At 36.5% G+C, this 20,684-nt stretch overlaps 3 protein-coding genes across 5 annotated transcripts; 1 reads left to right on the forward strand and 2 right to left on the reverse strand.

Annotated features, from left to right (window-relative positions):
• Positions 1-352: 352 nt before the first annotated feature.
• LOC127503708 (coiled-coil domain-containing protein 152-like) lies at positions 353-2,325 on the reverse strand. Its single transcript, XM_051877795.1, has 8 exons — positions 2,178-2,325; positions 1,944-2,049; positions 1,660-1,728; positions 1,487-1,551; positions 1,284-1,386; positions 1,013-1,140; positions 785-880; positions 353-673 (listed from the first exon to the last, which is right to left on the reverse strand). Exons 1-8 carry the CDS (start codon positions 2,238-2,240, stop codon positions 548-550), a joined length of 756 nt encoding a protein of 251 aa, XP_051733755.1. The 5' UTR covers positions 2,241-2,325; the 3' UTR covers positions 353-547.
• Positions 2,326-2,495: 170 nt separating this feature from the next.
• Positions 2,496-13,126, reverse strand: ghrb (growth hormone receptor b). 3 transcript variants are annotated; one of them, XM_051877757.1, is made up of 10 exons: positions 12,793-13,126; positions 12,555-12,639; positions 10,960-11,045; positions 7,914-8,049; positions 6,138-6,313; positions 5,428-5,612; positions 5,015-5,156; positions 4,821-4,911; positions 4,280-4,349; positions 2,496-4,199 (listed from the first exon to the last, which is right to left on the reverse strand). In XM_051877757.1, exons 3-10 carry the CDS (start codon positions 11,033-11,035, stop codon positions 3,339-3,341), a joined length of 1,737 nt encoding a protein of 578 aa, XP_051733717.1. In that variant the 5' UTR covers positions 11,036-11,045; positions 12,555-12,639; positions 12,793-13,126; the 3' UTR covers positions 2,496-3,338. The 3 variants fall into 3 exon arrangements, with proteins under 3 accessions (XP_051733717.1, XP_051733716.1, XP_051733718.1); XM_051877756.1 differs by having other exon boundaries at positions 12,555-13,125; XM_051877758.1 differs by lacking the exons at positions 10,960-11,045; positions 12,555-12,639; positions 12,793-13,126 and having other exon boundaries at positions 7,907-8,045.
• Positions 13,127-14,545: 1,419 nt separating this feature from the next.
• Positions 14,546-20,577, forward strand: LOC127503686 (succinyl-CoA:3-ketoacid coenzyme A transferase 1, mitochondrial-like). Its single transcript, XM_051877765.1, has 17 exons — positions 14,546-14,762; positions 15,445-15,556; positions 15,783-15,873; positions 16,136-16,271; positions 16,409-16,558; positions 16,671-16,777; positions 17,031-17,091; positions 17,195-17,302; positions 17,425-17,539; positions 17,647-17,741; positions 17,829-17,877; positions 18,202-18,274; positions 18,445-18,520; positions 18,618-18,707; positions 19,291-19,371; positions 19,460-19,561; positions 20,004-20,577. The coding sequence occupies exons 1-17, from the start codon at positions 14,664-14,666 to the stop codon at positions 20,037-20,039; spliced, it is 1,581 nt and encodes a 526-aa protein (XP_051733725.1). The 5' UTR covers positions 14,546-14,663; the 3' UTR covers positions 20,040-20,577.
• Positions 20,578-20,684: the final 107 nt, after the last annotated feature.

The raw sequence follows: 20,684 nt of genomic DNA on the forward strand, positions 1-20,684 counted from the left end.
ATATTAGATTTAAATTTTCATAACAGTTGAGCTGCTGAGTGATTTAAACTGTACTTAAAAAGTCATTTATTTCAACAGTCTGATTCTTTGAATGAACCAGCATTTTCCTGGTATTTGATGTCATGAGGCACTTCTTTTGTGTATTTGTGAGCATGTGTCTGTGTGCCTGAGGAAGGCACTGAATTACCAGACGTCTCTATTGATGAGATTACAAGCTTTAACTGGAACATGGCAGTTGTGTTTACAGGTATGCGGACAACCTCGGAGCACTCGGCCGTAATCTCTTGGAAGTCCATGTCACCTGCATTGCTCCCTTTCTGAATGACCTCTCATATTACAGCCTACACAGCTATATGTTCATAAATGCTCATTTATTAAATTAAAAACACATAACATAAAAGATTTAGAACATAACTGAAAAGGATTTAGAATATTTTCTGGGGGAAATACATTTTTATAACTTTTTTTATACATAAATATAACTGTCAAACGGAAACAGGTGCATGAAATTGGCCCTCACGTTACAATAGACATATCTTAATAAGTCTCAGTTTTTCCTCCTCTTCAGGCAAGAGTCCATCAATCCGTAAAGGCTCTGCTGTTCCAGTTCTTTCACCCTCTGACGCAGAGCCTCAATCTCTTTGTTTTTCTCATCCTGAATGAACTGGAGCTTCTGAAGACACAAGAACAACAATATAAAAAAGTGGTGGAAATCAAGGTGTAATCAAACCTTGCTTTCCTCAATGCCTTGAGGTGTTTTGACGAACACTGCAGTATGACTCACTCGTTTAAAGATGTTCTGAGGATGAGGAGCAGAGGCTTGAGTCTGCGGATGACTCCTTGCAGACATGCTCTGGGCCCTTGCAAGCTTAGCACCAAACTGCAAAAAATAAAACACTTTTGCAGCCATAAAACTAAAACAAACAGTATTATAGCAAACAACGCAAACTATTAAGACCATTAAAGTTGAATTTATTTACAAAAACAATTAGGTTACGGAATTAAAGTCTACCTCCATTTGAAGTTTAATGATTTGGCTTTGCTTTTCTTTCTCTTTCTCCCTCATCTGCTTTCTCATCTCCTCCAAAGCACATTCATTTCTCTCATGAGCCACTTTCACTTCAATATCTTTAGCATCCACTTTGAAAACAAGATATAATGTTTTCTTTTTGAATGTGTAATCCTGCAACATTTTTAACAGTAGCTATACTGGCTGGCTCATCTGTTTTATTCCTGTTGATACTGTAAAGGTGGTAGATAAAAGTGTTGTGATTTTTACTCACATTTCCTTTGTGTTTCTTTATCACGGTCTTCCAACTCCCTCTGGTGTTGAACTTGCAGCACTTTCATCTCAGCTGCAAGTCTTTGAAGCCGAGTCTTGCTTTCCTACAACCACAGGGGGGCAGAATCAAGCTCAAACAACACAAAAACATCTTATAATTTTATACTTATAATTTTTTAGTAATTAAATACAATCCCATCTTACCTCTACTTGAGCTTCATTTTCTTTCTTCATCTGAAGAGCTTCATTTTTCAGCCTTTCATTTTCAACTAGAAAGTGTTGTGATCATTCATGCATATTTTTATTTGGATCGGATGGATTACAATGAAATGTAGTGTGTTATATTAAGAGAACAGTAGCCTACGGGTTGTCTCTACCTCTGAGGTCGCACTGTTGTTGTAAGGTGTGTTGTAGACCTTTGACAGTTTCCAAAAGTCCATCTCTCTCTGTGAAAGAAAGAAAACCATGTCAAATAAACAAGTGTTATTATACTATGTTACAACAATTAACGCAATAACTTTACGTAGAAATATAAACCCTAAAATAAACAACTGTAAAGCGTCAACATTTTTACAATTACACCGCTAGATGGCAGCAGAGATCAGTTTGACACGATTATGTGGCGAATACTTTATTTTTTACCTCATATTTATGTCGTTACCTTCAGTTAACTGTTTCTCCTTGCTCTGTGCGAGTTTTAGAAATCTGCTTTTCTCGTCCAGTTGTATTTCAAGAGTATTATGTTCCCCTTTCATCGCTGTAATTTTCTTAATCACACACAACACAGGTCATTTAACTTACCTCAGGATATTAGCGCATTCATAACAACACTACGTTCTTCCAAAGGTCATTTTATTATATAGTAAATTAGTAAATATACATTTAAAGGTCTTACATGCTCCAGTTGGATGAAATCTTTCACAAGTTTAGTCCAGTCGACGGCATTGAGCTTTTTCATCTTGGCCAGCGTTCAACTATTAGGCAACTTTGATAAATATCTAACGTCACTTTGAAGACAAATTATAGTAAATGATGGATGGTAAACGACTTTCTCAACGTATATTCAGGGTATGTTTGTTTCCAGGATCAGCACATGCAAATAAGTATGTGGGAAACCAGGTAAATCCTTGCAGCTCATTTCTTAGAAATATCAATCACGTGATTCCTGGGAGTAATATAACGGGAGCGGTTCGGTTACAGAGTGCAAAAACAGTTTTTCTGAGTTCATTGCTGCCATTTTATTCAGAGATACCTCGTATATTACAAAGTTAAAAACATCCTTTTTGAACTGATAAACAATACTGAAAGAAGGCCCAAACATAGCATTGAATAGACAAACTTGCTATCAAAAACACATCTTAAACCAACTAGCTTTAGCTTGTTTAATGGTCTTTCAGCCTGGCCAAGCTGGTGTTTAGCTGGTCGGAAATCTGGTCTCACTTGAAAAGTGCCCAAAACCACTATAAGACCAAACTGATAGACTTAGAGTTTTTAGACAGTGTTTTTTTAGCAAAGTTGTCTAATCATGAAAACAAAATTGATCATATTTATATCATTGTGGCACAAAAGCCAGTCCAGTCTTTATGGAAGAAAAAAAAAATGGTACTGAAGACAAAAGCCTGTAACAGTTCACATAAACATAAGGGATCCCTCTTGATTTAAATGTGCAACATATTTTTTTTTAACACTGATGTTGAAATATAATCTAAAGTAGGCACTATGCAGCTTACACAGACTTTCTGGTTAGTTCTCTGAAAACAAACTACAAAAGCACACAAAATATAGAGCAGTAATACAGCAATATAGCTGTTATACAGCTGCATGTAAAAGCATAATGTATCAGTTGTTATCTTTTAATGGCAGTAAACAACCAAGACTCCAGGACTTAAACAGCCAACTATTAGCTTGCCAAATGATTTGTTTTTATGACATCCATTCCACTGGAGAAGGCTCGAGAACTGGCTTTATTTCAAGATTCGTCCTCATGGATCACACGTCTTGTTCGGTGTTGGCTAACCAAGTCAGATATGTCACAAAGAGCAAATGTACTCCACTTTTAGTTAGGGGTAATGTTGTCGAGTAAGTCAGGAGTCAAGTATCCTTCAGGAGTGGGCAAAGTCTTTACTGCTGCCTTCTGTTGGGTGGTTGGTGTATTTGGTTTCAGGAAGAGACTGTTTTTCCAGTCCACCCCATCTACCATAGTGTACTCTGGACTTGTAGGCTTTTCAAGGGTGGGAAATGCAGTGGACAGAGAGGACGTGTTTGTCTCAGTGCTCAGGTTTTGAATGTCTCTGAATGCACCGTGTTGTTCTTGACTCTGTGATTGGTCTGTCGTAGGTAGGTTTGGCTTATTGTGGTGGTCACTGATTGCACTGGCAACAAGCTCGGAGGTGTAGCCTCTTTCATCAGGGATCACCACCAACTGTTGTATTTTCTTATTGTTGTCTTTATCCTTCTGAATATCATTATGACAGGTTTTCATTCTTTCCCGCTCTTCCGGAGAAAGCACAGCTTCCCCACGCTGGGTGACGTCACTCACCTGTGAGTAAAGGCTGTTAGACCAGGTTGTGTCTTGTGGACAGACAGCCGCAGGTTGCGGTGGCCCAGAGTGTGTACGTGATAACGGGTGGAAACCGTCATGGCTACTGGTTGAAGGGTGATGTAGATCAGTCTGATCGTGATCCGACAGGTCCGGATCACAGCAGCTAGCCCGACCCGAGTCATCATCCCTGAAACTACTGGACATTTGAGGCGATTCAGAGACCGGAGAGTCGCCGATAAGGAGCTCCTCTTGGCTCTCGTGTGGTTCGTCGATGTCCACCTCTATGAACTCTACCCATGGGTCATTGCTGTACAGTTCTGGCCGCAAGCCTGGGTGGGTGCCTAAGATTGATGTGAATTCACACAGCTGGCCTTTCTGTGGAGAAACGAACCAAACAGAAAAGCTTTAATTTGTAGCTCCTAAATATTCTACAAAATGGATGTGAAGTCACATACCTGTAAAAGCACAGGGTCAATCCCTTTGATTTTTGGTCCAGGTATTGGCGGCAGGAAAATCACCATTAGCCTACAACAGAAATCAGGCCACACTTAAGTTAAAGCTTTGCTTTTAGTAGCCAAATGGTTTGAATATTGAATAGCCAACCATGCAGTTTCAAATAATAAGAATATATATATCAGGGGGTCATGGGTCAATAAGATTTTGTAAAAATATTTTGTGAGATTGACACATTTTTACCAGTTATAACAGTTATAAATGAGAATCTGTCTTCCCTGACTTTGAATTTGCCTAAATTCAGGTCTTAAATTTAGTACAGTGGAATTCAATTTATTGTGTGGTTTATTGTGTGCAATAAAAACAATGAACTAATAAATGCAGTAGAACATAAAAAGGTACAACAGGAAAAGGAAAGTACAGAGGAAACTAATAAGTGTTTAGATAGGAATACCACAGGAAATCATTGTATTCATACATAATGCTGACAGATTTCCTTTACACTGTTATATAACTGTTACATACACTGTTATATATACTTACTTTTGTTGACGTGAAACTACAATCAGCATCAAGATAATTGCGATACCAACAGTGGCAAAGACAAGCACAGCTGTAATAGGAATTCTTGTTTCTGAAAATGAAACAGGACATTCAGAACATCACTGAAAAAAACTTCCTTCCTTCCTTCCTTCCTTCTTTTCAAAACCTACAAACCGGTAGATCTTAAATCAGACCTTTGTTAGGAATGAGTATGAAGATGGAGTCACTGAAGACACCAAAGTTGTAGCCTCTCATTTTTGACCTGACTCTGACTTCATATTCGGTGTTGCTGCGGAGACCATAGACATACGCCTGCGTATCTTTGCCATTATCCAGCTGTAGAGAGACAAACAAAGCTAAGAAGACACATCACAACACACCAACCTTGAAGATTTTGAGTTCCAAACATGGTCTAATTATGTCTGCAAAATCTAGGTCATAGTCTTCACCATGGTGAATCAAATGTATTGACTCATAATCTTTATTACTTTTAATAAAGCTTCAGAGGAACTCTTCAAGAAACACATTTGACTTCAAGTGTGTTTCTCATTAGGAGCATATTAGAAATCTGGATGTGATGATTGCACAAACGTTGCGTGACACTCACTGAGTTCCACTGGTCTGAACCCTTTTCTCTGTACTGTGTCTCGTATACCAGCAGCATCCATCCTATCTTCACATTCTCTGCAGCAGATGGAGGTGGATCCCAGCTCACAACCACATCACAGATTAAACCAGTTGAACCCATACTCAAAAGAGTCCAGTTCAGTCCTACAGGTGGGTCTGGAAACACTAAGAAAATAAAGAACATCTATGAATAAATGCAACGTTTGCAAATATTCTGCACTTTAATGCAATGATAAGGGTGATTTAGTTATCTGCAAGGAGGAAAATAAGACTAGTGGGAATGTTTAGGGGGGAAAAATTCTTCTGAAACTATGCTAAATATATGTTATACAAAATAATGTATGTATTTTGTATAAACCTTCAAATGGCAAAATATATTACAAGATCTACATCTTAAAATACATTTTGGATTCATGCAAAATGTATTACTGATAATATATTTTGGACAATATGAATATATTTATTTTAAAAACATTTTAAAAATGGTCAAAAAATTTTCAAACTAAATAAATTTATATTGTAACTATAAGTAACTAAAATGTATTTGAAATATATTTATCAAAACCTACATTATTTCAATATTTTTTGGTATATTTTGAAAAGATTTTTGCCACAAGGGATTGTGTACTTGAAAGCATGTCAAGACAGAAAAGACACAGAGCAAGGATTTGTGTTTACAACATGGCTTACCAATGTCCTCCACGTTGAAAGACATTTCATCATAAACAACGCCAAGAGAGTGTGAACGCAGCTGGATCGCATAAGGGTACCATATTATAGTATTACTGGAATCAAAGTAGCATTCATTCCTCGAGGAGCTGTAACTTGGACATTCATTCCATTTTCTCTCACTTTTCTTAGAATCCCTGCAGACATGTGGAAAATTGGTTAATATTAATAAACAAACAGTCATTTGTTTAAAGGGTTAGTTCACCTAAAAATGAAAATAATGTCATTAATTACTCACCCTCATGCCGCTCCACAACCGTAAGACCTTCGTTAATCTTCGGAATGCAAATTAAGATATTTTTGTTGAAATCCGATGGCTCAGTGAGGCCTGCATAGCCAGCAATGACATTTCCTCTCTCAAAATCCATTAATGTACTAAAAACATATTTAAATCAGTTCATGTGAGTACAGTGGTTCAATATTAATATTATAAAGCGAAGAGAATATTTTTGGTGCACCAAAAAAACAAAATAACGACTTATATAGCAGTTCGGAGTGCCAAAGTCATGTGATTTCAGCAGTTTGCCGGGTTGACACGCGATCCGAATCATGATTCGACACAAAAGATTCAAAACGCTCCGAAGCTTCATGAAGCAGTGTTTTGAAATCGGCCATCGCTATATAAGTCGTTATTTTATTTTTTTGGCACACCAAAAATATTCTCATCGCTTTCTAATATTAATATTGAACCACTGTACTCACATGAACTGATTTAAATATGTTTTTAGTACATTAATGGATCTTAAGAGAGGAAAGTCATTGCTGGCTATGGAGGCCTCACTGAACCATCGGATTTCAACAAAAATATCTTAATTTGTGTTCCGAAGATGAACAAAGGTTTTACGGGTGTGGAACGGCATGAGGGTGAGTAATTAATGACATTATTTAAATTTTTGGGTGAACTAACCCTTTAACAACTGAACTGCTTTACAATTAACTCTCAATTAATTCTCTTTACTTGCAGGTGCAAGAGAATTAAGTTACCAAATAATACTAATTATTATGCAATTTTTAATATATTAAAGGGTTAGTTCACCCCAAAATGAAAATTCTGTCATTAATTACTCACCCACGTGTCGTTCCACACCCGTAAGACCTTCGTTCATCTTCAGAACAAAAATAAAGATATTTTTTATCACAGAATGCTGTCAGATTTCCTTCCATTGACTGTCTTTGTAACTACCACTTTGATGCTTCAAAAACTTCAGAAATCGGTCAACTAATCCATATGAATCGAGTGGTTTAATCCAAATTTTCTGAAGAGAATCAATCACTTGTTATGACAAACAGATTTAATGTAGGCTTTTACTCGCATCTAAACAATGAGGTTCATTCTCATGTGTTACACAGGACTTTGAGCTTCCAGAAGAGGTTTGTTCTTGTGCGTTATTCTGCTTATGTTCGCTGATCAATGTTTACATGCGAGTAAAAGCCTAAATTAAATCTGTTCATCATAACAAGCGATCGATTCTCTTCAGAAAATCTGGACTAAACCACTCGATTCATATGGATTCGTTTTCCGATCACTTTATGAAGTTTTTGAAGTGTCCAAGTGGTAGTTATAAAGGCAGTCAATGGAAGGAAATCTGACAGATTTCTGTCATCAAAAGTATCTTAATTTGGGTTCTGAAGATGTGTGGAACAACATGAGGGTGAGTAATTAATGACAGAATTTTCATTTTGGGGTGAACTAACAATTTAATACTGCATTTTATTCTGTGATGTGTTACCAATTACTTTTCTAATATGTAGAAAAGTCTCAGATCCTCAAGTTCTGTGGTGTTCTGTAAGGATCGAGTCTCCCACTGACAACGGAAAGTCAACAGCTCTCGAGAAAAACATCCAGTCAGATGAGGCAAAGTTGAAATTTGACCTGCAAAAAAAAGGGGGAAAAAATACTTATTCCCTTGCTGGTATTGAACATACTTGCTTTAAGGCATGTTTCCAAGAAGTCTGATGGACCAGAAAAAAATAACAGGAATGTCAAGTTTTTAATTAGTCTTAGTTTCACTGCATCTGCTGCCTATACAGCAAAAGAAATAACTATATGAACATGGCTTCAATAGTGAAATACTATAATTTTTTGGCAATTCATAAATTATAAGGAATAAAGTTATTTTTTTTATCCCAAAGTTTAAAATGTGTGCTATTCAAGCACAGCTGAGAATGATCAAAAGTTTTACAGCTAAAATAATATTCTGAAAAAGGGCAAAGATTCTGTGAATGTCCTTCTGTTTAAACCAGTTTAAAACGAACAGGATGTAACGTAAATCCCAGTTGGGCTATAACTGTCAGCTGTGTTTTCCTGGAAATGTGTGCTGGCATTTTTCGCACGTAGAAGCATTTGACTGGCAGAGCAGCAGTTATTGCCTGCAAGCTCTTTGAAAGGCTGTCCCAGAGCTGCTCAGCTGACAACATTTAGTCAGAACTAGTGCTGATAAAACTTTAATTGATGATTTGAACTAACAGCTAAATTTAAACATAGTTCCCAATGGTATGTTTCATCTCAAAGTAGCGTGTAATGGAAGAAGACTGAGGTTTTATTTTTAAGCCACATCTTCTGTATAGTCTGGTTATTTACACTCCCAGTGTTTTTTCAGGTAATTAATTTACAGTACATTTAATCATTTAGCAGACACTTTTATCCAAAATATTACTCTATATCGTCTCTTATTTTGTATTTTTTTTCCCCCAGGAAAAACTGTTTATTGTTTATTTATCCCCCAGGAAAAAATGATTATTAAGAGCCATTATGCTTGCTTGTTTTGTGAACTAGAATCGTTTGTGTCTGTCTGTTTGGGGTAGGGGTGGGCAATATGACCAAAATTTCATGGTATAAGAAATTTTTATTTCACAATAATATATATCATTATATAGTTATAGTTAATTTTGTTATTTTACCTTTTTTTTGTTATTTTACTTTTACACAGCAAATTACATTTTACAGGTACAATAGGTTTGTTTAACATGTATTTAGAAATAGTACAGAAATTGAATAATTAAATGTAAAAATAAAATTCTGCATGGTTTTCACTGTATGATTTACATATAAATATATTCTTATTAAAGCTGCCAAAGTTATTCAGTCAAGAGCAGTAAGTTATTTCCTCTTTTATTCGATAAATCTTAATGACACAAAGAGCAGCAGGTTTATTAGGCTGCTGTCACTTTATGGCAGAATGCACGGATCCAATATACTGATATACATCCGGTTTACACTCAGCTGTTTATTTTCATTTGAGACATGACTGCCTGTTTACATGAATGCTCCATACAATGATCATTTAAACATAACTGAGTGTGTATTCAACCATTCAAGTGAAAGAGAACTGAATTCGCAATCACATGCTGAGAGCTGCAGCTTCCTGTGCGCGCATCAGCTGTGTGTCAGCGTGAGCACAGCATCTAGTTCTTTCACAGCTTATTGTGCTTAATAACATCAAACACGCCTCACTCTTTATTGTCTCATTCATGCGTTTCATCACTCTAAAGTGTGAATAGTGCTATGCTATGCGTATATATTTACATACTTCGATATACACAATATAGCAAAATCTGGAATCATATATCGCCACAATATATTTCTTTATACCGCCGGACTCTAGTTTGGGGTTATTGGACTATCAAAAAAGGATAAGAATGAGTCAGAGCTTTCATTTCAGTGGAATACGTTTCCATAGAAACTAATCTATAGCACAAATAGCACCTGCAGAGTAATGTTGTGAAGCTAACCATCTATTTCATATAGCAACATGCACTCCCTCCCACTTACCACAGCCACTTTCACTCAGAAAACATTATATTTGATTGGATTCATAATAGGCAGACCTGTTCAAAGCACAGTTCTTATTTAAAAGTGAAAGCATTTAGAAATGGGCTTGTGAAGAACGGAAGTGTGGCGGTAACAGCCGAAAGAAAACTGTGCAGTGTAGTTCATTAATTTCATCCTTAGAGCCTTGGAAAAATCCTGATTCTGGCCTTCTGATATTTTATCTGTCTGTTTTTGATTGATGACATTCCTTAATTGACTTACTGTAGCCTGCATTTGGAGTCCTAAAATTTGATTTACTTTTGGATTTATTTTATTTCTTATGTAAAATCCAATCAATATTCAGAGGTCCTTAAAGAGAACCTATTATGGCCATTTTTTCAAGACGTAATTTACGTCTCAGAATGTGTCTGTAAAGTTTCAGCTTAAAATACCTCACAGATCATTTATTATACCATGTTGTAAATACCCATTTTTGAGTGCATGCAAAAAGATGCTGTTTTCGTGCATGTTTCTTTAAATGCAAATGAGCTGATGCTCCCCGCCCCCTTTCCAGGAAAGCACTTCCAGCTCCTGCCTGCATTGGGTACTCTGCCGAATACTAATAAAACATCTGCTTGGTTTTCTGTGAGACTGTTGAGGTTTAATGGGGATTAAAAAAAAGGAGTGGGTGGGTTTTATCATTATAAGGTGGTTCAGTACACACACTGCCAACACACATTTATGTTCAAACACCACGTAAAAGTGAATTTTGCATAATAGGTCCTCTTTAAGCGTATTTTAGTGTTTCACAATGGCGCACAAACATTTAGGGTGGAGCAATGGGTGGGCTCTTAAAGAAAACATCCTGTTTTCTTGTTGTTTGGCTACACTGTTGAACAACAGGCTATTTAAGGAAAAAAGGTTGCTGAAAGTGGCAATTGTGTGTGTTGTTTTCTCTAAATGTCCAAAATTCAAACCACTTGAGCTAGACATGTCACATTGGGCTAGTCCAAATATCTAAAAACTGCAAACCTTGTTTTGTAGGAGGCACACTTTGTGTTGCCGCAGCACCAGTGAACAAGATACAGATGAAAAGGGTGGTCTCCATGGTATAGTCCCTGTGAAAACCAAAATAAATTCAAATATGAAATATACATTGAGAATAATGGAAGCAAGCACCAGCTAGTAGTCCTAAATCTTCATTTTTCATCTTTACTTCAGTTCAATCACCGTTTATTCATTTATTTCATTGTGGAAACCAATCAATCCATGATACTGACAGGATTACGAAATCACAGTAAACAGTCATCTGACATCCATTTTAAAGCAAAGGCTTTAGCCAGTGGTTGTGAAATATATCCTCACTGCAACATGGCTTCGCTCCAATCTGCTTCTGGAAAACATCTTCCCAGGAAACATCTTCTTAGAAATCCATGTATTGACTGCTTTTCAACTGCCTGCGGATCTCAGCCCTTCCCTATTAGATTGAAATGGCCTTCACACTCAGTGCAGCAGTACAGAGATAACAAACTCTCACTGAGGGTGAAGGGCTTGGTCCTTGATAAAATGGGTACAGTCTGTTTTGCAATGCCAAAGTGCATAATTAGGAAGTTGATAACAGAAGTGCTGTGTGTTTGATAGGGAGCTTCCTGAAAGGAGTCGGAGATAGTTTCTACAAACCTTTATTTTTTAACAAGGCAGTTCACTATCCATCAAAACAAACAATGAGCTATTGACAATGTAAAAGGTAGTTGTGTGATACATGTTCCAATCAAAGCTACTATCATCTTTATAGTAAGTATTTTAGTAGTACATGTAAAATATATGAAGTGGCCCTAAGCATTCTGTCCACTGAGACTTTTCTCCATCTGTAGCCCCACTTGTGCATGTTCATGGCATTCAAGACCATAGTTTGTGAGCGAATAGTGTAGTTAGCCCAGAGCGACAAACGTGCAAGTTAAGGGTTTGTGTTTCCTCACATAAAAATAAAGTGAAGATGTGTAACTCACTCCAGCGAGGAGTTTTTAAAAAAGCTTCACCAAAGGATTGGAAATCTATCTCTCCGCTCTACTCACACAAGTGCTCCAGTCCGGATTTTAGTTTGCATGTTGCTTGGTGACACAAAAAGCTTGAGCCTTTGGCTTCTTTTGGGACTATTTTCTTTGATTGAGAAGAAATATACAAATTACTGGCCAAAAAACACTGAAATCAAAGATAATATTCGATATTAATTACTTTTCATGAAACTGTAAAAAAGAAACAGTCATGCAAATCACACACACAATCATGCAAAAGACAGAATTTATGCCATGCAGATATTTAGTTTTATCCCATGTTATGCTGCTTAATTAAAAATGTTGCTTAATCATCATCCACATCTGGACATAATATGACGTGTTATGACGAAAACCTAATCCTTTTAATCACCATATACACATAAACATCATGATACACATAGTGTTCCCAAATAAATTCAGAACATGCATTTACAAACAACTTTACATGATAAATCTGTATGCTTTTGTTTTGCCTTAAAATGTTACATTTTTATAAAGTTAATCTTCCACATCAACAAACTACAATGATAAAGAATGAATCCCACGTTTGTCTCATAACATTAAACTCACCCTTTCCAAGAGTGCGATTTAGATCCTGAACTTCTATGAAAGTATTCCTCGGGGAAGCTTGACTTCTTCGTATGACCACCTGCACCTGTTAAATGTTTATCTTCTATCAGTTTTTTTTAGAAAGGCATCAGATATTAGCCCTATTTTCTCTTCTGCAGCTTTGCCTAAAACGTGTCCTGTGTTTCTGACAGGACCCCTGCTACTCTCTGGATATCTGGCTCCAGCATCCGTAGCTTACCAGTTCTTCTCTAGGGCACATTCGAAGAAAGGCGCCACTTTTCTTAGAAGCACCCTGCGTAGGGAGCTTGGAAAGTAAACCTTATACAGGTACTCTTAATCGGTTTACTGCGTGTAGATTTTCGCATGCGAAAAATAAATGTACACGGGACTCCGCCCTAACAAGCGTCACAGTTGTGTTTTCCCACAACTGGTCTGAAAGAAAAAAAATGGAACGCGTGTTATTTATTTCTCACTGTCGATTTTTTAATATTAGCTATATTATAAGAATACAGCGGAATACATCAGCCTTGCGGATAGAGCTGAGATTAATTTCCTCTCTCTCTAAAGCTGCAAATATTGACAATCATTTTCAGAATCACAGCTGTGTAATTGGGTTTTCACATAAGCTTCGAATTTATTCCCATTCCTAATGGCTATTGGCAGGTTTTGTGGTGTTGTGCTCTCCATATATAGACGCTTACACATATGATAAACAATGCAGAGCCGAATGGGTACACGTGACTGGAGTGGGACACGTGTTTAAGGGGTCTTGCAGCATTACCGTTGAGACTCAACGAGAACAAATGCATGTAGCAGAAAAGTTTGTGTGACAAAGTGGAGGATTTAAAAGTTAGACTTTATGTCAGAGGGTTTTGGTTGTCACACTTTTACAACAGTGAATATTTCTCAAAATCAATTTCTGAATAGACACTTTGTTCTGACTACAAAAAAAACCTAATGCCTATGAGAAAAAGATTCATTTATTCATTCATTTATTAATTTATGTAAAGTTATTTTAAATGACATCATATAATGATGATATGACATCATATAAAACATGTGACTTGCCTAACTTTGTGAAATTTATGAAAAATGCCTAAATCTTTAAGCTAAAAACTATACATTTATCATACAGCTGACCCTTATGTTCACTTGTTTATCCAACAACTATTACAAATAATTACAGACATGGAATTTTAGATTTAGAAGACAAAATGAATAAAAATGTGGTAAGGTTTCCAATTTGGTGTTTGAAACCAACATACAAAACCAAGTGCTCGAGACTCATACATCCATGTTTGTGTATTTAGCCTAATAAGAAGCAAAGAAAACATATAAAAGGTATTATAAATCTTATTCTGGCTTATCTCGAGTTTACCAAAACACAAACCCATTCTTCATGTCTGTTGTTGAATTGGCTTCCAGGAGAAATTCAAGCTTACTATTAATTATATATTACAAAATCAATAACTGTATACATTTAAAGAAAAGTCTTGTAAATCTCAGAATGACAGACACATATAGCTGATCAGGTAATAAACTCTGTGGTGTCCAGTATCAGTTGTTCCTGTGTGTTGTTATTGTGGTAGTCTGGAAATTTCTCAACAGCTGTCAAACTTCTTAAAAGGGAATGACCTTTAACCCTGACCTTCCATGGTTTTGCATGGTGTGTAAATGTGATTAAGTGTGCTCTTATAGTTTCCTCCCCATGAGTAGTGGTGAACTCTACATAGAGAGACCTCATGTTACACATACCTACAATGTGGAGACTGCCCAAAAAAGAAGAGCTTTACTGTATTTTGGATGTAGATTTCATTTAAAAAAATAATAAGTTAATGGAAACAGCAGTTTATAATTTTATATTATTTATAATAGTTTCTGTTGATGTATAGAATCCTGCAACAGGGGTGGTGGTGGAGGAGGTGGGGGGGGGGGGGGGGGGGTTCATTGATCTACAATGACACAGTACAAAAGTACTCTTCAAACTGTCAGTAAACCCCCTGAAAATCCGCCCTTTGCCCTATTTTAAAACTGTGCAGGATTGATCCAGGTCCTGTAGCAGACAGTGATTACTTTCCTGTAAAAAGTTTAAGTTAAGTTGTTCCGAAAATGTCATTTCAGAGATTACTATCTAGGTCAAATTATCTTCTCAGAGGAAGACTAATATCATTAAGAGCTCAGGGACATATTTATATTCGTCATGGTACGGTAAGTAACAGAAGTTGAATTGCTGAGAAAACTAATATTTAAAGCGTAAATTAATATTTGTTAATATAATCACATTAATGCATGTTTCAGTCATTAGTTTTCATTGATGTTTATTTGTTTATGTATTTATTGTAATGTTTTAAAGGACATAAGTAAATGGCAAGCCCTGAATAATCTTTGTTTCTAAAGAGCATCTTTTCCCCCCTATAATCAGTTTTGATATAATGATGCAAATCAAACATTCAAACATTTAGTAGTTAATTGCAAATTTATATTTTCTGCATATACAGAGGTACAGATTCAAATAAAGTTTAAAATAAACTAATTCCTCTGTACTGATTTATTGTTTGAACAGCAATAGTGTTTGCACAATATCAGCATGTCCACGTTGCACTGTCAGGTTGTTGACGCATGAAGATTGGCACTCTGCACATTTCATTTTTCAAAAATAAAGTCACAAAATGTGTTAATATTTATAATAACTAAAGGAGAAAATATACAATATACAGCTACAGTGCTGTGGGCTCCAACAAAGGTTTAAAGCGACATCACACTCAGTGTTTTATAATTTTAGTAGCATTAAATTGCAAAAATACTTTAATTAAAGAAGAGAATAACATGCATTTTCACTTTAATTGTGCCTAAAAGTGTGCCATGCTCTCCCTGTCATATTACCCCACAGGAATTCAACATCTCCCATTTCTCAACCTCCCAGTCATGGAGTGCATGTTTTTATTCGGACCCCACAGAGATCGTCAAAGACATTCCCAATGGCTCCAGGCTTCTTGTTGGAGGTAAAAGGAGGAAATTAATACTTATGCCACATCCATACATGTGCCTGCTGAATGTGGCCTCTATACATGTATTTCTGCACAGTTAGGATGCAGTCCTACTGTATCTGAAGTTGTTTGTACAGCTAAGTGGTATTTCCTCCACTGATATCCTTTGCTGTAGATAGAACATAATGCGTCCCCAAGCGTTATCATTGTTTGTGCTTAATTTCCCCCTTTTCTGTCCCAGGCTTTGGCTTGTGTGGGATCCCGGAGAATTTAATCAACGGCCTATTGAAAACAGGAGTAAAAGGCATCACAGCTGTGAGCAACAATGCTGGGTGAGAGAGATTTCTGATTAACATTTAGTGAAGGGACAGTGTTTCCAGAGAATTCCCAAACGTGACCGAACTCACTGGGATGTTTACGTGGGGTTCCTGTCATGTACTCTTAAACACAAAAAAGACTGGGAAATAATCTGATCGGGTCAAGGGGCAGGAAAGAGGGAAATAGGGAAGTGGGCCCTGAGGAATAAAGGCTTTAAGGAACACTAATGTGATTTCATGTGTGACTAAATAATTAAGTGATTGTTTCTGATGACAGGGTTGATAACTTTGGCCTGGGATTGCTTCTGAAAACCAAACAGATAAAGCGCATGATATCTTCATACGTTGGGGAAAACGCAGAGTTTGAGAGGCAATATCTATCAGGCGAGCTGGAATTAGAGCTTACCCCTCAGGTAGATCATTTAACTCTCAATCTTCAAAGTTTTGAGAGTTTTTTCCTCTCATTGAATATCCCTTTTTACTTAGAAATACATCATATGGAAGTAAAATAGGGTGCGAAGACTTTAAATACTATTTGATTCTATCCCAGGGCACATTAGCAGAGAGGATACGTGCCGGTGGTGCAGGCATCCCAGCGTTTTTTACTCCCACAGGATACGGCACTCTCATCCAGGAGGGCGGCTCACCCATAAAATACAACAAAGACGGCAGCGTTGCCATTGCAAGCGAAAGCAGAGAGGTGTGTTGGGGCATAAAACCATCAAAAAAACATTGCTGATTGAGTGATTGTTGCAATTTTTTTCATCTTACTTACGTGCATCAAGTTCTTGTCCTTTGATTGTTTGGTCCAGGTTCAAGAGTTTAATGGCAGACATTATGTCATGGAAAAAGCCATCACTGGTGACTTCGCTTTGATAAAGGCCTGGAAATGTGACAAAGCAGGAAATCTTATTTTCAGGTTAAGAGATTCATGCATTAAATTATTTAATTTATGATATGTTTATACCATTTGTCTTTTTAGTGTTTTAGTGGCTATCTTTCTATTTTCAATATAATATCCCAGTGTTTTTTTCTTTGTAAACATTGGTCCTAAAATACTTACCCTAGATTGTCCACTAGGTGTCAGACTTCATCTGTGTATCAATCTAAAGAACCTTTTTGTTTTTAGGATAACTGTATTCACATTTTCACTAAATTTTATTTTTAAACAGGAAAACAACCCGTAATTTCAACCAGCCTATGTGTAAAGCAGCCAAAGTTACCATCGTGGAGGTTTGTGACCTTTTAATTTGTGATGATTTTCGTGGCTTTTATATTTGCTAGAGTATCGTGTTTGAGGTCCTATATGTTGACAATGTCTTACTTTGGTCCACAGGTTGAGGAGATTGTTGATATTGGAAGTTTTGCACCAGAAGACATTCACATCCCTGGCATCTACGTAGACCGGGTAGTGAAAGGAGACAGCTATGAAAAACGAATCGAGGTGAGAGAGACAGATAAACCTGTCTATCACTGTTTATTTCATTATTCCGACCATATTGTTCATTTTTGTACACATTTAACTTTACTAGATTGTGTAAGTCATGTGACTGCTTTTAATTATAGAAAAGGATGATTCAGTCTAGTAAGGAAGAGAAACCTAAAATCAAACAGGACTCGGATATAACCCGGGAGAGAATCATCCGGCGAGCTGCACTTGAGTTTGAGGACGGAATGTATGGTATCCTTTCATAGCCTGACCACAGATATCACAGCCAACATGATAGATAACAAAGGCTACAATTGTTAACAGTCCTATATTCCCAAATTCCTTGACAACCTTCCCAGCAAATCTTGGCATTGGAATCCCTATGCTGGCCAGCAATTACATAAGTCCTGAAATCACTGTCCACTTGCAGAGTGAGAATGGAATTTTGGGACTGGTGAGTTTTCATTATTAAATAACCTGAGCGAGTAATTTTCAGGCTGTTTTTCAATTCCAATCCGCTGTTTTATTTTTGTCCTTTTAGGGTCCCTATCCAACAGAGAGTGAAGTGGATCCTGATTTAATCAATGCTGGTGCAGTGACCTCTCTAATTTTTACTTGACATACTTTTACATATTTTTACTTCTACTTTTACATATTTTATGGTCTGTTAAATCATATAACAGCCCTTTATTGTCACTACACCATATGAAAAAGTGTAACAGTGAGAGAAAATCATAAGATAACAGTATATCTGACATAAAACCTGTGGCAAATAAATATGCGTATGATGCACCGTGGTGGCAAGTTACAGGAGCAGCCAAAAGTGTGTGTTTAAAAGAGATTGTAATATAATATTATATCAAAATTAAGTCCTTTTTTACAACTCAGATCATGGCCTTTTTGTTTGTGTTCAGGTAAGGAGACAGTAACAGTTTATCCAGGAGCTGCCTACTTCTCCAGCGATGAATCCTTTGCCATGATCAGAGGGTGAGTGTCTGAATGCATCAGTCATATAAGATTAAGCTAAATTGCACATAACTGCACTTGAAACGAGCATTTCTAGAGTATGACAATTGAGAAATGGAGCATATTTTATGTTGTTCCCCATATTTCTCTTTCACTTTAACTTTTCCACCTTTTATATCATTTTTGTTTAGTGGTCACATTGATCTAACAATGCTGGGTGCAATGCAGGTTTCCAAGTATGGAGATCTGGCCAACTGGATGATTCCAGTATGAGTTTCATGCTATATTTTATTGTATCATCACTGATAGACACGCAGTATGTTTTTACTTGCTTGGTTTGACATGTACCATGTGTTTATCTCAGGGTAAAATGGTGAAGGGAATGGGCGGAGCGATGGACCTGGTGTCTAGTGATGCCACAAAAGTAGTAATCACTATGGAACATTCTGCCAAGGTACAATACCCAGAATCCTTACTCTCTTATTTACAGTCTATGCTTTAAAGGGTTAGTTCACCCAAAAATTAAAATTCTGTCATTCATTACTCACCATCATGTCGTTCCAAACCCACAAGACCTTCGTTTATCTTCGGAACACAAATGAAGATCTTTTTGATAAAATCTGAGAGCTTTCTGTCCTTCCATTGACAGCTATGTAACTGACACTTTGATGTTTCAAAAAGTTCATAAAGAGATTGTAAAACTAATCCATATGAATTGAGCAGTTTAGTCCAAATTTTCTGAAAAGACTCGATCGCTTTTATGATGAACAGATTGAATTTAGGTTTTTATTCACATATAAATATTGATCAGCAAACATAAACAGAAGCTGAATGACGCACGAGAACAAACCTCTTGCGGAAGCTCAAACGTGCTGCGTAACACAGATCGCCGTTTGTGTTCCAGAGATGAACCAAAGTCTTACAGGTTTGGAACGACATGAGGGTGAGTAATTAATGACAGAATTTTCATTTTTGGGTGAACCATCCTTTTAACATTTATTGTCACTCTTTGTAATATTCTTACCTTTAATTTAAAGGGTGGGAAGCATAAAATCTTAGACAAGTGCACACTTCCTCTGACTGGAAAACAGTGTGTTGACCGTATAATCACTGAAAAGGTCAGTGAAATATTAAAGAGAAATAATAGTGTTTTATCATATCTTGCATCCTTTCAAGGACAGTGTGATGTGTTGTCGCTTGTTTTAGGCCGTCTTTGATGTAGATAAGAACAAGGGTTTAACTCTCATTGAGATTTGGGAAGGACTGACACCAGATGACATCAGAGCATGCACTGGGACGAAGTTTGAGGTAAGACTGAAAGACACCAAACCACAATGCATTGACTGAACTGATGGAGTGTAAAAAAAAAAACTAAAATAACTTCCATTGTCATTATTCTGGGAATGTGTTCATGATTGGGAATGAGTCATAATTGTTGAATTACTTCAGTAGTGGCTGTGCTGAAAAGTTATATGCAATTAAAAATGATTCATCCAGCAAACAAGATTGTGCCGTTGAAACGATGTGCTTTGTAACCTAACATCGGCAGGATTACAAAAATGGATGGTCTCTTTGTAAAAATCTGTGTATTTTGAAATGCGTCTGCAACTATCTTGTGTCAAAAAGACATATTTTTCACAAGTTTAGAAATCAACCGCTCTTGACTGACAGGATTAGATGAACATGATCCACACGTTCATTTAGATTTAATATTTGGTGGAAAGGTATAAGTCATTTTGGTATTTTTCAGGTGTCTCAACACTTACGACCAATGCAGCAGATATGAGGTACCAAGGATTTATAGTGATGACGGCCTTCTGACAGAATGCTGAGACAGGACCAAAGCTGCCTTCATTTCAACATTTATTTGCTTTTATTGGATGTGGAATAAATACAGATTTCAGTGTTAAATATATGCATGACTCTCCTTGCCATGTTAGTTAAGACTTGCTGTTAAAAATATAGAATACTAGAACACAGTAACTCTCCAAGAGTGAAAAACGTCATCTTTTAAGGTAAGGTTTAAGACATTGCCAAACTATAATGTTTTTGAAATTACATAGTCATTTTAACAGAAGTGATGAAAAGCAATGGAATCTGAATAGATTTAACATTAAATATTTTAGTATTAATATTGTTACATATTATTATGCACTGAAACTTATTTTAATTGTGGGTGGTAACTATATTTCTAAATGTCAGTTTTTGCTAACTGTACAAAACAAAAGCTAATCAGCACTAGATAATTAATCTGTACCACTGCCACTTTATGCTGAATCAGTTATCCTTGCCACATTTTATAAAAATAAATAATGTTGGCATAATATTTGTTTTTAATTTTTTTGGTTTGTCAGCACAGTCATTTAATTACTGTTAAATGTAACTCAGTATACTGTAAACAGGCATCCGGTTGACATTCTGTAAATTGACC

The sequence above is a fragment of the Ctenopharyngodon idella genome, chromosome 21 (assembly GCF_019924925.1).
Source record: "Ctenopharyngodon idella isolate HZGC_01 chromosome 21, HZGC01, whole genome shotgun sequence".
Taxonomy (NCBI): domain Eukaryota; kingdom Metazoa; phylum Chordata; class Actinopteri; order Cypriniformes; family Xenocyprididae; genus Ctenopharyngodon; species Ctenopharyngodon idella.